The sequence below is a fragment of the Bactrocera latifrons genome, unplaced genomic scaffold (genome assembly GCF_001853355.1).
Source record: "Bactrocera latifrons isolate USDA-ARS-PBARC rearing strain unplaced genomic scaffold, ASM185335v1 scaffold_294, whole genome shotgun sequence".
NCBI lineage: Eukaryota > Metazoa > Arthropoda > Insecta > Diptera > Tephritidae > Bactrocera > Bactrocera latifrons.
Genome location: NW_017536563.1, coordinates 262,117 through 278,081, shown reverse-complemented (window position 1 = coordinate 278,081; position 15,965 = coordinate 262,117). Strand labels below are relative to the sequence as shown.

The 15,965-nt window shown below is 38.4% G+C and overlaps 1 protein-coding gene across 1 annotated transcript in view; it reads right to left on the bottom strand.

Moving 5' to 3' along the window:
* Window positions 1-15,965, bottom strand: part of LOC108970261 (neural cell adhesion molecule 1-B) — a 125,964-nt gene that overhangs the window by 41,480 nt on the left and 68,519 nt on the right. The window contains exons 3-5 of the mRNA XM_018935545.1: window positions 10,675-10,792; window positions 524-617; window positions 187-300 (exon numbers count right to left, since the gene is read on the bottom strand). Of these exons, the coding sequence (XP_018791090.1) occupies window positions 187-300; window positions 524-617; window positions 10,675-10,792 (326 nt within the window). The remainder of the gene's footprint in view (window positions 1-186; window positions 301-523; window positions 618-10,674; window positions 10,793-15,965) is intronic.

Genomic DNA, 15,965 nt, shown 5'->3' with positions numbered 1-15,965 from the left:
CAATCAATCAAAGACGTGTTAGCGCGTGAAATGGCTTTCCAAAAAGGTATAGCATGACCCGATGCGACGAACAAAACTAGAACTACGCGCTCTCATCGCCAACTAGCGAAAATACCGCAAGACTTTTTGGACAAGCAATATATTCTGCTTAGGGTATAATAGAAACAAAAGTATAAAGTCACTCACCTCCCACCACACGGCACGTGATAACAATATCATCACCTTCCTGCTTCGGTCCGAGCAGCGTGCCATTCAGCTGTCGCCCCCAGCGATCCAATATAATTGGCTGTTCGGGAAGTACTGCAAAGAGGAAGTTAGTTAAGCAGATCCATAACTGGTCGTGCGTGTGCGTTTAAAGAATTTCGAAGTAATGAACTAATATTTTAGACTACTAATCAAGTTTCTATTTTTGGATATTTTAGACTGCTTTTTGCTCTCTAGCTCTTCTCCATTGCTGCTTTAAACAAATTGTTTTGTAACTTTCAATTATTTGGTGCGCAGTGTGTGGAATTTTAAAACTTACTTATGACGGTGAGGTTGAAGCGGAAGCTTTGCGTTTGACTTGTACGGAAGTCGATGCGGCAGCGGTAAACACCTTGGTCGTGTCGCTTGATATCCTGCAAATAAAGAAGCATGTATTGAATTAATACGTGGAAAAGTTAATACCCATAGCTCTACACAAAATTCTCATCTGACGTTAAGGTTTGCTTATCTCATAAAATTTGACTTTAGTCGCCATTGCTGCCTTTTTATAAGAATTTACATTCGTTTTCAACCAAAAGTATGCTCGTAAGCTTTTTTTCCACTAAAAATGGTTATACTGCCATAAAAACGAGTTAGTATACCAATTTCGTCTTTTTAATGCTACATCATAGTGAAAATGGCTTGAAAATGGCAGAGCGGTACGGGAACGGTGGTAATTAAACCTATTGTGCATCATAACACTTCCTTTTATTCATCCAAATATACATAATACCTTAAGCCCGAAAGATATCATATCCTTTTAAGTGGTGAAACTATCGCAAAATGACAGAGAATCTCGATATGGAGGTCACAGGTCCTCTTTTGGGTAAAAATAATACATTGAACTTAATTCTCTGCAACTATTAATAGAACGTCGAATAGACGCCATAGTTGAAGTGCTTCGTAACGTAGCTAAGTGCCCTAAATCCATTAAACTCATCAGTTTATTATTATAATAAAGATTTGTATTGAAACACGTACGTGCTAGCACATTTTTGGTTCTTTTTTGCATTAATTGGAAATGTTTTCGTGACTAAAATATATTTTAACTTTAGATCTTACCGATCCAAACCCAAAGCTAGCTCTATCAGATTTTCTTTTTGGATTTCTTTTCCTACCTTGAATTTTTCTCTCATCTACACAATACTAGTTTGTTCCTTTGCTTGTCCCATCAGCATCTCCGCGCTGATTATCCATAGATTGCGGGTGTTTCAACTTTTGCCAAAAACCTAACAGGGCGTCTGATACATAGTGAGGCCTCAAGGAAGTTTCTATAGGAAGGCAGGTAGGTAAGTACCTGTGAATTTCTGACCCGTAAACAGACCTTCAGGATGTATATTATGAAACCAGAGGCTCTTCTATCCCCTTACACTAATATTCTTCTCGAAATAAAGCTCATCAAAGTTTTAAATGTGACATGGTTAAGAAAATCGAGATCGTTAGTAATTTTTCCTATGCCAAGCCGCAAAGAAGAAGTTCTACACTCTCTTCTACTTCTTTCCTTTGTTAGCTTCTACAGCAATAGTGTATATACCACACAGTCTGTTGGCATGTCTTGCAACAAGACAGTGGCCTGTTACCACTCCTGTTATAGTTCTTATATCTATGAGGGGGAATCAAATATAATTTAGTGCATAAGCACAGACAGTTAGCCAGAGATCAATTACTTTTTAACAAAGTTGTCTAAAATTTAAATGGCGATACTCAAATTTTAAGCTTCTCAGCATAAATTCGTAAGGACTAATTAAATAATTTCGAAGCAGCTCGCAAAACTATGCAGCTCACTTACACCAGCGCGTAAAAGTTTAACCGCATGACCTCCAGCATACTTCGAACGCTGCTACTTGTTAGTGAAACCGCGTGACACGGACGTGGCCAGACTTGAAGAACATTTCCAATTTGGCAAAACTAGGCAAGTGAATGCAAAGTAAAGTGAAATTTTACGAATGTCATGAATGTGTGGCAYGAAGGCCAGTTAATACACGTAAGTAAGCACGTAAGTTGGTAAGTAATAGATTACAGCCTCAACTTGTTTAATTTATTCACTTAAACATACTAAACATTATTTATGCACGTAATTAATCTTTTATTGTGGCCAAGCAATTAAATACCACAAATATGTGAGTGACGAGCGGAGGCGGGTACGAACAGCTTTTTATGGCTGCGGAATATTTACTTACCACTGCCACCTATTGATGACACACGCGCCGGTGGAGGCCGAGCTTGTGGGCGGCCAGCACGTGCAACGTATTCCGCAATTAAGTTAACTAATGACCGTCGCAATTGTTATTACTATCTCGTAAGATCGTAAGAGATGTCTGGATTGCATGCGAATATGAGCAAACAACAAAAGCGAAATACACATTTACAACAATCATTTTTAGATAAATTCATGACTATAGACGATAGCAACTCGTAGGACAATAGCACGCAGCCGGACGGTACGGTCAGCGTGCTAAACAACAAAAGAAACCTACAGCCCGTAGGTGACGCGGTAGGCGGTGGCCAGCGCGGCCTGCAGGCACACGCTTTGTGTTGTTGAAGGTTTTTTATTGTGCATTTGTTTTTTTTTTTTTTTTTTTGCTTTTGATTTGGTTTTGTACATGCCTGGCTACCAGGCGCACCAACCGAAAGTAGTCATTCCAAAAATGTCCGCCACAAGCACGCGCCTCAGACACGAAGCTAATTCTTTAGCTTGTTTCACATTTTTGGCGTTTTGGCATTTTGTTTGTTTTTCCGCTGAACGAGTTCAACTGTGTTAACTTTCTACAGCTTATCGATTCGCTCATCGAATTCTTAACCATCTACCCCACCGCAACGGGCGACGTTCCACTCGATAAATCTGGTCGAGCAGCTGTCACAAGCCAGCTAAATCCGACGCTAGCTGGTCAGAAGCCAGCAAAACTGTATATGCGCGTGGTTGTTGGTGCTTTTGTTGTTGTTGTTGCTATTGTTATTGGCAGCAAGTGCCCGGGATTGCGTGGCATGTTGTACAAGTGATTGGGGCGCATGCAAGCCAAGACCAAAACAAGCGGCACGAAATTCCTCAATGGAAGCGCACAAGTGCGACAGCGCGAAGTGGCAAGGCGCTCAAGGCAGGCGTGTGGCGTGTGCGCCTTGGCGTAGGCAATACAAAGTGTTTGCCGAAACTGACTACCTTTTAAGGCATTCGCGCCACGCATACACATAGACACACAGAGGCACACAAATTTGCCGCTTTGAAGGCACTGCGCCAAATTGCTATTTGTTTGCATGTATTGCTGCCAAACGTTTCGCTCCGTGCGCCCTACGCCATGAATGCCACTAATATAGTTTTCGCGTGCGTTAAACAATTTAACAAGTTTATTTCCAAAAATGTGTTATTGTTATTTCTATTTGTTTATGCTGTTGCGAATATATTCGTATATAAACACAATCACACACACACACACTTGTACAAATCAACGAATTTGCGTCGGTATCTGTGGCAAGCGTGTCTATGGAAAATCTCATAGCCACTTCCTTGCCGCAAACACACATACAGACATATGCGCGTGCATGTTCACATACAGAGGCATTGGCAGTCAGTGCGGCATGAAAAATTAACATTTTCAGCATTGGTTTCGCTGGTTTGGGTATTGCGGAATATTTTGGCAAATATTTAAATCGCGCGGCAGTATTCTAATGGCGCCTATGAAGTACGAATAAAACTAGTTTATTTAATGGTACACCTTTTTTGTGCAAATGTAAGTTATTTAAGTAATTTGTGCTGAGAATGAAGTATGATAAATTGAGAAGTTTTCGCAATGTCGGCAAATAAGTTGCAGTAAATACATTAAATTTTCATTGAAAATAGCAAACAACTGCTTTTATTATATTATGCATCAAAAGGTAAACATTTTCCTGTAAATATAAGCAAAGCATAGAATTTAACAAAGCCTTGGTAATTTGATATTATTATTATTAACGTAAAACTTCTTTAGACTAAGTTACAAGCTCGATGGATTACAATGAAATTTAGCGTATACGAGTTCAGTGGCAGTTGAAGGATACGACTGAGTTGAAGTGTACGATTCACTACCATATATAACATAAAGAAGACAGAACCAACAGTGTAAAGTCATAGTAGTGAGTAGTGTACTAAGCACGGTCAAAAAGTCGAATAACTACAAATGGTCGCAATGAGTTATCTAACTGGGTGAATAGAAGCTGCTTAGCCATCAACCTGGAGGTAAAAACCTCAGCGGTGTCTTTATATTCCTTGGGAAGCTCTCCTTCCACTTGTTGATAGAGTAAACTATCTGATGCTTATCCCTGATGGAAGAGAGTAAGGAAGGTATAGGTTGCCACATACTGTTGCAGAGTTATAAGGTTTTTGTTATTGTGATTGTTATTGTTATTGTTGTACTGGTAGCAAGACCCCGCTTGGTAACAAGGTTCAAGTTAGTTGTCATCGAAACATCCAATCGAAAACAACGGTAGATCCAGGATATGTGCTGTTTGAAAGAGGTCGGAACATAAGGAGAGTGGAGTTCGCTAGATATACAAAGAGACGGTTAGAGTTATGCGTGGACTCATTGCACGCTCGACAAATATTTGATATACATATATGAGTCACTCTTCGTCTGCAATGGGTGGTGGTTTGACTCCAAGTACGCCATTCACTGGGAGAGAGTARGTGATGGTGTTAATGGATCCATCGTTAATGGTCACCAGTGCGTGTCGAAAGTGTGTTGGTCCGTAGTTTGGTCGGCACATTGTTCAATATTATCGACATAATCAACCAAAGGCCTTCATGCTAATAGAAAGCGATTTCGCTTCATGCAGGGTACTTAGAAAGGAGTATACTGTGTTTCTTTTCCAGAAGCAGTCAAGCCTCACTTTGTAGGTGTTCGACAGGAAACATCATAAGGCTTCCTGTACTAGTACGGAATGCTGGTTTTAGATGCGTATGAAGCTTCTTTGTCTGCCTATCACTATATGACATATCGGTGTGGCCAACAACGTTTATTTGTCCTTGTTCCTGCCGCTGTTGGACCACTCAACCAATAATATATTATTATTCATTCATTTGGTTGAAAGCGCGTTGAAATAGAATATGTTTAGTTCATTACGAATAGAATGCATCATTGAAAGCGTCACAGAATCACCTCTGCTGGTTTTTTCTCTGCTCTATGCGAGCGAAAGGAAATCGCCGGAGTAGAGCCCCAGTCGGTTTTTAAGGGTAAACTAAAGCGATGGAATAATTAGCTGTACGGGATATACGACGACATTGACATAGTTCAGCGAATTTAAGAGAGCAGAAGATTAAAGCTTAGAAGGAAAGGGAGGAAATTTTCTGTCAAAATCGTGCATACTTGCAGCCTGGTTATCCGTTGTCCTCATGCATTCTATCGCTGAACTTTTAGAATTTTCGTATTCTTAGCAAGCATAGGTTAGAAAGCGTTTGTGCGACTATGAGGTACTTCTGGCCTAGAATAGAACGCAGTAGATCGACTGAGCTACCTGCTCTAAATAATTTTAGAAGTTCTAATTGGGCATTGTGCAATAGGCGTATATAAGGAAGGGTTTAAAATCTTGCCTTACGCAAACTTACGATGTTATATGGAGTATGATGGAATTGAAACATCCATGCATTTCTTTTCTATTGTCCAGCTTTTGTATGAAGTTGAAACATCTCGGCAGTCATAATATTGGCGGACCTGGCAATATAGTTAAATTGATATATGCATGATCTTTATGTACCACAATCATTGTCAAAGTGAAATCTGCATTAACTTTTTTCATAATAAGAACCTTTTATTCTCATCTAACCCAACACGTACAGCTGCAACAGAAACCATTGGTTTTCGGAAAGTGCAAAAGAACAGCTGGTACGACGAGGAGTGCCGTGGCGCAGCGGAGAGAAGACAGGCTGCCTGCCTCACAACGTTACGATCGATAACAACACGTGCGGAATGGGATAGATACCGAGAATTGAAGAGGGAAGCGAGACGCATTTACAGACAGAAAAAGAAAGAGGCCGAAATGCGTGAGTACGAAGAGCTTGATAAGCTGGCTGACAGGGGTAATTATCGAAAATTCTACGAAAAACTGCGGCGGCTTTCAGAAGGTTCCAAGACCGGAGCATATTCTTGTAGAACCCCCAAAGCTGATGTAGTCACCGATGCCCAGAGCATACTTAAATTATGGAGGGTACACTTCTCCAGCCTGCTGAATGACAGTCAACGCACAACGCCTGGAGAAAGCAAACCCGATTCTCCAATCCGACTAGGAAGAAGTTCGAATAGCAATTACCCGCCTGAAGGACAACAAAGCGGCGGGGACCGATGGATTGCCGGGCGAGCTATTCAAACACGACTGTGAGAACTGATAGGGAGTACGCATCAGCTTATTTGTAAAATATGGTCGGACGAAAGCATGCCCAACGATTGGAATTTATGTGTGCTATGCCCAATACTCAGAAAAGGAGACCCCTACAATCTGCGCCAACTACCGTGGGATAAGCCTCCTCAACATTGCATATAAGGTTTTATCGAGCGTATTGTGTGAAAGATTAAAGCCCACCGTCAACAAACTGATTGGACCTTATCAGTGTGGCTTCAGGCCTGGAAAATCAACAACCGACCAGATATTCATCATGCGCCAAATCTTGGAAAAAACCCGTGAAAGGGAACTCGACACTCACCACCTCTTCGTCGATTTCAGAGCTGCTTTCGACAGCACGAAAAGGAGCTGCCTTTATCCCGCGATATCTGAATTTGGTATCCCCGCAAAAGCTCCGTCAGAATAGGGAAGGACCCCTCCGAGCCGTTCGATACCAAACGAGCTTCTGGAGAAAATAATTATAACTGCAGAACTAAATAGAGAAGGTACAATCTTCTACAAGAGTGTACAGCTGCTGGCGTATGCCGATGATATTGATATCATTGGCCTCAACACTCGCGCCGTTAGTTCTGCTTTCTCCAGACTAGACAAGGAAGCAAGTGAGTCTACGTTGCGAGTTTTTGAGAGAAAAGTTCTGCGAAAGATTTAGAAGAAGAAGAACCTAACAAATGTCTGCAATTAAGCAATAAATTTTCTGCTATTTAGTGTGGCTCAATTATAACTGGGCTGGTTTTAACATATGTTTTGATCCTCCTCCACAATAAATAAAAAATTGGGCTGCTCCAAAGATACAATGGCCTTAAAAGGTTAATTTTTTACACAAAAGGGTATAAAAAGATCTTTATCTTGGTTTTTAGCGGTCAGTGTTAGAGTTGTCATATATATTTTACAAAGTGGAATAAAACAACCTGCTTTGCATGAAATACAAACCGGAAGAGGGAGGACATATTTATTCCTTAATTCAGCATATAATATTACAGAGGTGTCGTTATTGGTACAAAGGGTCGCCCTTTCTTTACTTCAACAATCAAGGACAACTACATATACACTATAGGAACCGATATCAGCCGAAAATTTTGAACTAAAGCTCAAACACTGAGGGACTTATTCGCATATATACAGACAGAGGAATAGGCAGACGGGCAAGGTTAAAAGCACTCAGATCTTTACGGTGATCATCCTACATATATTCTATATACTTTACTGGAACTCCGACGTTTCATTCCATACAAACTACATGACACTGTTTAAGATATTAATATTTAATAAAACATATATGAGCCCAAGATATGCTTGGATGGAAACTGAGACAAAGGTTTTCACCCGTTACAAATTTTTACTTTATTTTAAATTATTGAATTATTCCAAGATGAGTAGCAAGCTGAACATAATAATAAATATAAACGCCTAAAAATAAATGTTTTATTTTTTCTGTTCAATTATATTGAATAGTGCAGAAAGGTTTATTAACTWTGAATTCTTACAAATAATAAGTAAGGAATGATTAAGTTCCCATATAATTTTTTTAGAAATTAATTTTAGTGAAGAAGTCCATATACTGTTAGATGGAAGGTCGAAAAATATTATAGACTATTTATTTGGGGACAGGGATAGGGATGGAATATAGCTGAGACCCACTTGAGGACATATTTTCTAAATATATAACTTACACAGCGAACGATATGATCGGCATAAAATTTGTTAGAATAAAGAAAGTCAATATAAAGATTTAGTATTTATGAGTTGGGGTAATTCGTGGCTAAATTCACATTAAACTCTAGTATATCCAATATTATACGTTCAGTTATTTTTGCTAAGATATCTTTTTTTCCTGAAAGATATGGTATAAGGACAATGAGAAGTTCGAAAATCGAATATGTGTATTAGAAGATAGTGGTAATTTCGATCTCATAAGATTAACGGAACAAAGTGCCCATTGAATTCAAGTAAGGTACCACGTATACCATCACCAGTATATAATATGAAGTAAAGTCAAACTGATATTTGAAARTCCYGATATTAGTTAAATTGAGACTAGGGCAAGTTTTCACCCAATTTTATCTATTTTATCACTAACTTAATTGTTTTAAGGTAACTCACCCGTTATCCCATATGTATATGCGATATAAAGTTAGCCGAAAGTTCATAATCCCCATAGCTAAGAGAAATCCATGCATATATTCTTAACAGTAAAGGGTTTCCTCTGAATTTTAATCATAAATCTAACTCGTTTGGCTCATATTTTTAGTAAAAAGTCAGCAATAGACACTGTGTTCTTCGTTTTCGGTATCTGAGGGCTTGCTCAGTTCTGATTCTATTTTGACAATTTCTTGACTTGAGAGGGCATATCCTAAAGGCATCATTTATTTTCACCCTGTTATACAAAAATGTTACAAAATGGTTATGTGCCGAATTTAATTGAAATTGACTTAGTAGTCCCCGGCTTCTAAAAAGCCCTCTTATACCATCTTGGATATCTATGACGTGTTTAGTTATTGAGTTATCTAACTTCATCATATCTTGATTTATGGGTAGGACCGGGATTTTCATCGGATTTCCCCCATTTTGGCGCAGTCGTAAGAAGAGTCAAAATTATTTGTATTGTATTAAGCCTAGTAGGAATATAGTAGTAGGTCAAGAAGTATGAAGCTATGTAAAACTGCGACCTAATCCAAATCTACTTCCCTTATTATGATATGCAATTTGGAATGTTTTATATTAAAATTAAAATAATAAAAGCCTCTAAGAGGGGCTGTTATTCGTAAGTCCTTTGGATCCGCCCGCGTGAGCAAAGAATATCTAAGAAAAATTAACTACGAACTCTTTGATATGTTTCGTGCAACATAGATTTAGTTAAGTGTATGAAAATCCAACTGCAGCTTAGACCGTGTCATTTGCATGGAATATGATGCTCCAGCGAAAAGCTACTTCTATTTGACGCCCACCGCTGAACAACGGAATCAAGGGACCCGCACATCCAACAGAAGAACTAAGTGCATAGTAACCTGTCTTCATTTGGGATGAACAATTGCAGTGACTTCGTGAGCATTAGAGGCAATTGACCTCGTGGAATGGACAGCTGGGTTGCCTAAATGCTTGAATACTTCAAAGTTACAGTTTATTGTCTACAGTGATGCACACTAATTACACTGTCAAAAATACGAATCTTAATCAACGCCGCAACGCAATTTTCAAAAGTCTTCTAAATATTTGACTGAAGTATGTCTCAATTAGAGCGGTGCCCTTTCACTAAGGTAACACTTTATTGGGCAAACATTCGTCGAATTTCACTTTAAAGCAGTTTTAACTAGTACTTGCCACGGCTGGGTGCAAATGCGGATGTCCTTTAAATCCGAATGGAATTTAAAACCACCTCCACATAGCGCCTTAGTCATAGTAAAGATTTTTTAAGCGTTGCCATATCCGCGCGCCGCCAAAGTTGTACGCTTAATAAATAATCAAGATTAAAGGCAATTATTTCTGCATGTCGCGCATATTTCATTGGACGCCGTGACACTTGAAATCACTTGTCTCCCCCCTTAGCAGCGGCAATTTGTAAGCACTTTCGCGAGTGCGCGTGTTTTAATCACCCAAAAGACCCCTATAGGGAAATACAAATATTAACAGTCCTCTCTGTGTGTATGTGCATGCAGACACATTAAAAGCGCACAGCTTAATCCCTGCTTGGGGGCGTTTTATTTCGATTTTCAAAATTAACCGCGAAAACAACAAAATTACCGAACATATTTCACTTTCACTACACCACCGCCAATCCAATGGTCTCGACCAGATGTAGTGCGAGTTTACTGTGGCCGTATGAAAGCGCCCCACATAAGCCGCTATATGTGTAGTGCCATAACTCGTTCGCAAATACCTAACTGTGCAATCGCCGCCTGCCAACCTCCATTCGCCGCTCTGTCAACGACGACTTCGTGCACTCATTTCGGCAATGTGTTTTCGCACATTCGGCACTCGGCTTGGCAGAATATATATTTATTATCACTCATTTATTTAAAAAAGTGACAAGCCACTTCCGTGCGTCAGCCTACTGGCCAACCAACCTACCTTAATTTCCAATGTTGCCGGCTGCGAATCGAAGTGAAATTTGGCACGAGAACCGAACACCTCCGGCGCTGACCAATGCCGCGGTTGGTCGTTATTCACTTTATCGCGCACATCAAAGCTGTAAATATAGGCGAAAAGAAAAAGAAAATACAAACAAAGTGAATTAATAAAAAGGCGAAATGTTGAAATACAATATTGTGAAAAAAAATATATTCGGGGTTTATGGTCGAAAAGGGGCCAGACAGAAAGAAAGTGGCGAAAGGCATTTCGGCCGCACACTAGCTACTGGCGTATGTACACAAGTATGTGTCCTATTTTTTTTATTTATACACATACTCATATACATACAAACGTTAGCGTTCACAGCCAGCGCCACAACATGAAATGAACTTTTCGACAGATTTTCGCACTTTTGTGGRGTATAAAATTTAAATGAACTTGTGTGTGTATATATATATACATATGTGCATGTATATTTGTATGTGTATATATGTATATGTATATAAATAAAAGCACATCAGTCAAGTTCAAGTTTGCTGCTTGCGTTATATATTCTCTTTATGGTAAAGTTTGAATTCACAGAAGGAAATAAATTCAGCGAGATGAAAACCCAGAATTTGCGGGCAACGACTTGATTGAATTTAACAATATCCGTTCGCTGAATACCTAACCGAAATGCTATTTRTCCAAAGTGAAGCCAGAAAACAACAATCAAAATATTTTATCATTGAATTTTTAATACTCTTTGCGGGACGCGAAATTAAAGACTGAAGTGATAGCAAAAAGAAAAGTTWGTGATAAAAAAATAGTAACATTTTCTTTTTCACCGCTCACAAAGAYGTCTGAAAATTAGCCCCAAATGTGTATAATAGTAAATACATATAATACATCTACTTCGTATTTTCATATAACCTCAAAAGTATAACACCGCTCTCTATGAGAGAATATCAAGTACACATAACATGCTTTTGTGTCGTTTCTTAAATTCCTTTGTTATTTTATTAATTTACACAAGAAMGGATAGARAATAATGTAGAAAAACACACTTATRTAAAATAACATACTAGAATTCAGTTCTTATCATATGTAGACCATATATTACACGAATTAGAGTCTCAGAACGACACAAGTTAACATTGACGGTATCTAAAATCTATGGCGATATCTTGAAATTGACATTAACACATGAAGTCGTGGAACACTTGAAAGGAAAAGTCGAAGACGTCCCTATAATAAATCCTAAATATGGAATCATCCACCCGCAAGGCACCCATGAGTACCAACTAGGGTACACTGACTGCCAAAGCTGAGGTACAGCGCAAACAGTGTAAAAATCTCAAAATAAACTAAGAAAAATCGGCTATCATAAGGCAGTCTTCGTATTCGGAATGATAGCTAAAGATCAAGCTGCTGGGACCTCGGTTGATGTTAAAGAGAAAAAGCACCTAAAAAAAAGAGTAAAAGAATACGAAAGTTTCCTGAAAGGTAAAGCATCGGAAACTTCTAAGAAAGTCATTGAATCAAGAGGTTAAAAGATGATCCACTCCCACAATATATAGTTCGATACCCTGACAAAAAAGCTAAAGCAAAGTGAAGACGAGCTCAGTACRGTAGCATGAAAATTCAACGATGAGRTCAACTTTTAKTCATAAAATGCGCTAACCAGGACTTCCCAGCAGTGATTGTTGCTGAAATTAGCGACGTCTTGGAAGCCGTTAAGCTGAAGGTGTTAGCCACTAAAAACACCACAAAGAGACATCGTACTCGTATTTGATTGCTTCTTCTACAAGAGCAAGAGACCTCCAACAGCAGCTCTTTACGTGCAAGAAGGCAAATAAAACAAGCAGGCCGACCCTAGAGGCCATCTGCTGAAAGTAAATACAAGCTCTATCAAAAGCTGACAACAAAATCGGCTCCGGTGTACACAAGGACAACTTCACGAATGAGGGTGACATAGCCATCAGCACCATACAAGGTCACTTGGTCACAGACACAATAATTAACCTAGACAAAATCTTCCAAGTGTAGCTGATTTTTTTTTTTTTGTTTCAATGGTCAAAGGTGAGTCACCCTAAAAATATATAATATTATGTTTAGAAATAAAGGTATTCCCGGGGTAGGAGGAAGTGAAAATGCCATTATCAYCCGGAATTTTCAAGAACCGGATGCAAAGGTGGGAAGATTGAAAAATGTTAACCACCTCTTCACAGTATTTCTGATTATCAATAGAAAGCTGTAAAGAATCTACCAGACTGAGCAAGATTCTGTTCATATAACATACCAATATTGGAGTATTTAAAGCAGAAGAAAGTGATTGAACCGAAGAATTACTTGAGCATTCATTAGATGCTCTTCTCTGGTAGTCAGAATAAGCTGCAACTAGAGCACAACAGTCTGCTTACTAAGTCAACAGGAAGAAAATATAACAAACAATTCGCAGCTTCTTACTATTTAATTTACTTTCCAKCTACCAAACTCAACTAGCATCTGCCAAGCCGAAGTATTAGGCAGAGATAAGGCCTGTGAAGTTCTAGTGAACAAATATGGAAGAATACAGAAATCGGTCATTTACACAGAGCCAGGCGGCAAATACTAGTTGCCATTGGCTGCCATATTCACAAAGCTACAAAAAAATTGCCTGATGCTAATCACCACATGGTGGCGGCAAGTTTAACTTAAAATAGACAAATGTTTACGTCGCCAATTAAAATATTTTTTGGCAAACCAATTCCAAATATACGTAACAAAAAATACGACTGCGCTTTTATGCGAAACACAAATTGATATGATGACAGCTGCCGGCGAACTATTACAATATTTTAATTTTTTTTACTCACTTGTTATATGTATGTAACTATCAAAAAAATATAACAATATATATGCACATATGTAAATATACATATGTACGCAKGATTGCCGAAAATATAAGTCCAAAGAAAAGCCAAGCCTCTCTTTTTAAAGCATCACTTTTTTATTATTTTCAACAAGCTTTCATTCATTGTTGTGAATTTTACTACCTATAATATAATGAATCGCAAAATGTGTTGCTAAGCGCTTAACTCAACAACGCCAAGACCAATTTGGCCAATTCTTTTTTTTTTTTTAATATTTGTTGAAGTTCAAGAATGGTTTTTCTGCGAGTAAAATTCTAATAATTGCCAGAAATACTCTAAAACCCGCCCTTTTCTTTTTCCCATRCAAACGATTGTATATAAACTTCTGAACCAATCTTAATGCAATTTTTAGAGATTATTCGTTATGGATCTGGGAAGGTTTAGAAATTAAAAATAACTTATACTTTTCATTCGGAAAAGTCGGAAAATTGGAAATTTCTAAAAAGTGACTTTTTCTGTACAAATTCTTTTTTTTAATTTTTTTTTCAATTGATTTATTTCTAAATTTTTTGTCATTTTAGGTCGGTTCCTTTCTTTATTTCGGCTATTGAAAAATTAAATTATTGAAAATTGATCAGTGAAAACTTTATGTGTGTTTCATACAAAGTGATCAATTACAGATTAAATTTGTTACGATGTCACGAGGAGATCGCGCTAATATTGGCAACTCAAAGCACATGCACGAGTACTCGCAGAACGCGACGAAATACGTGTGGAATTATGGATCGCAGTTTCAGCAAGCGATCGTTACGATGTCACAGCACGACTTTTCAAACAACAGTTACGATGTTTGATGGACTTTACCTTGAAGCAACGTATATGTGGTGCTGTTAGATTCCAGATGTTCTCTGTTGAGTGACAAAAGAGAAATTTGCCACACGCACACATTCTTCTTTCGATGGTGGATGGTGGTTACAACAAATCAAATTGATGAAATCATTTCAGCGGAAATTCCTGATGCAGAGAAAGATCCAGTATTATACGAAGTGATGAAAACCAATAGGGTTCATGGAGCTTGCGGACTCCGATATCCTACTTCGGTTTGCATGTCTGACAATAAATACACGAACTGGAAATGAGAAATTTTCGGTTGATACTTCCAGTGGTTTGATATCAATTCCATCTGCCTTTTGTCAATTCACTTGAACGAAAGATAAACTCATCACGAGTGCTTATCCAGATTGCTTGAAAGCAATCGCAATTGTAGCCTCCAAAAATACCGATGTTAATGACTTAAAATGAAAGATTCAAAGTCAAATCCCAGAGGTTTCATACAAATCGATCGACAATGAAGACGAAGCCGTGAATTATAAACTGGAATTTCTAAATCCTTTGGAGAGGCTTAGCGTCTCAAAGTTGGACCTGTCATTATTATGTTTCGCAATCTTTATGCGCCGAAACTGTGTAATGAAACTCGACTGATTGTGACGCAGCTATCGAATACAATTGGGCTGAATGCTTGATTCTGCGAATTCCTTTGAGTTCCAACGATTTGCCATTTCAGTTCACAAGAATAGTCGCTAGAAATGTGTGGAATAAATCTGGAAATGCCACGTTTTTCACACGGTCAGCTATACTAGGCGTGTTCACAATTAGAAAACTATCTCCTCTRTACATTTACGCCCCAGAAAAGAAACCAAAAAATGTTGTTTACAAAGCTGCGCTACATTGAAAGTGTACTGTAACTATATTAGAAACTGTTTAATTTATCGTTTGAATATTGTAAAGTATCTATCATCCAAACATAGTTTTAGTCATAGTACCACCCTCGTAAATATCACTAAATCTATTATATTATCAAAAATTGACTGCGGTCTTCCAGTTTACGGTAATTGTGCCAAAAGTAACATCAAGYTTATATCCGGTCCCTATCATATGGCCATTCGCAGAAATCTTCGTGCATTTCCAACGTCACCTACAAGTTCTTTTCTTACAGAAGCCGGATTTCCTTCAATTGAGGAGAGGGTGTTACAAAACTACATCCGACTTTTTCCTAAACTGCTAAACTGTAAGAACAAAATTTTGAACGGAACTATAAAAAAGGCGGTCAACTACAAACGCAGTTTCAGCATCGAATCGGTAATAATGAGATGTTTCAATCTAGCAAAAGAAATTGATCTCACTACTCACCTTCAATTAGCTACAAACAGCGCATCGCCGCCATGGCTCCTGAGTAAATCTTCCATTGTTACTAACCTCATGCAATACCCGAGGAGCTCAACTAACACATCTACCTACCACCAACTATCTATATATATTCTATGAAGCAACTCGTCCACTTATATTAAGATCGTGGACATGTTTATACACAGATGGTTCAAAAACGGAACATGCAACAGCTTTTGCAGTGGTAAAAGAAGACGGTTCTACCATATATTCCGGAATACTTCACCCCTG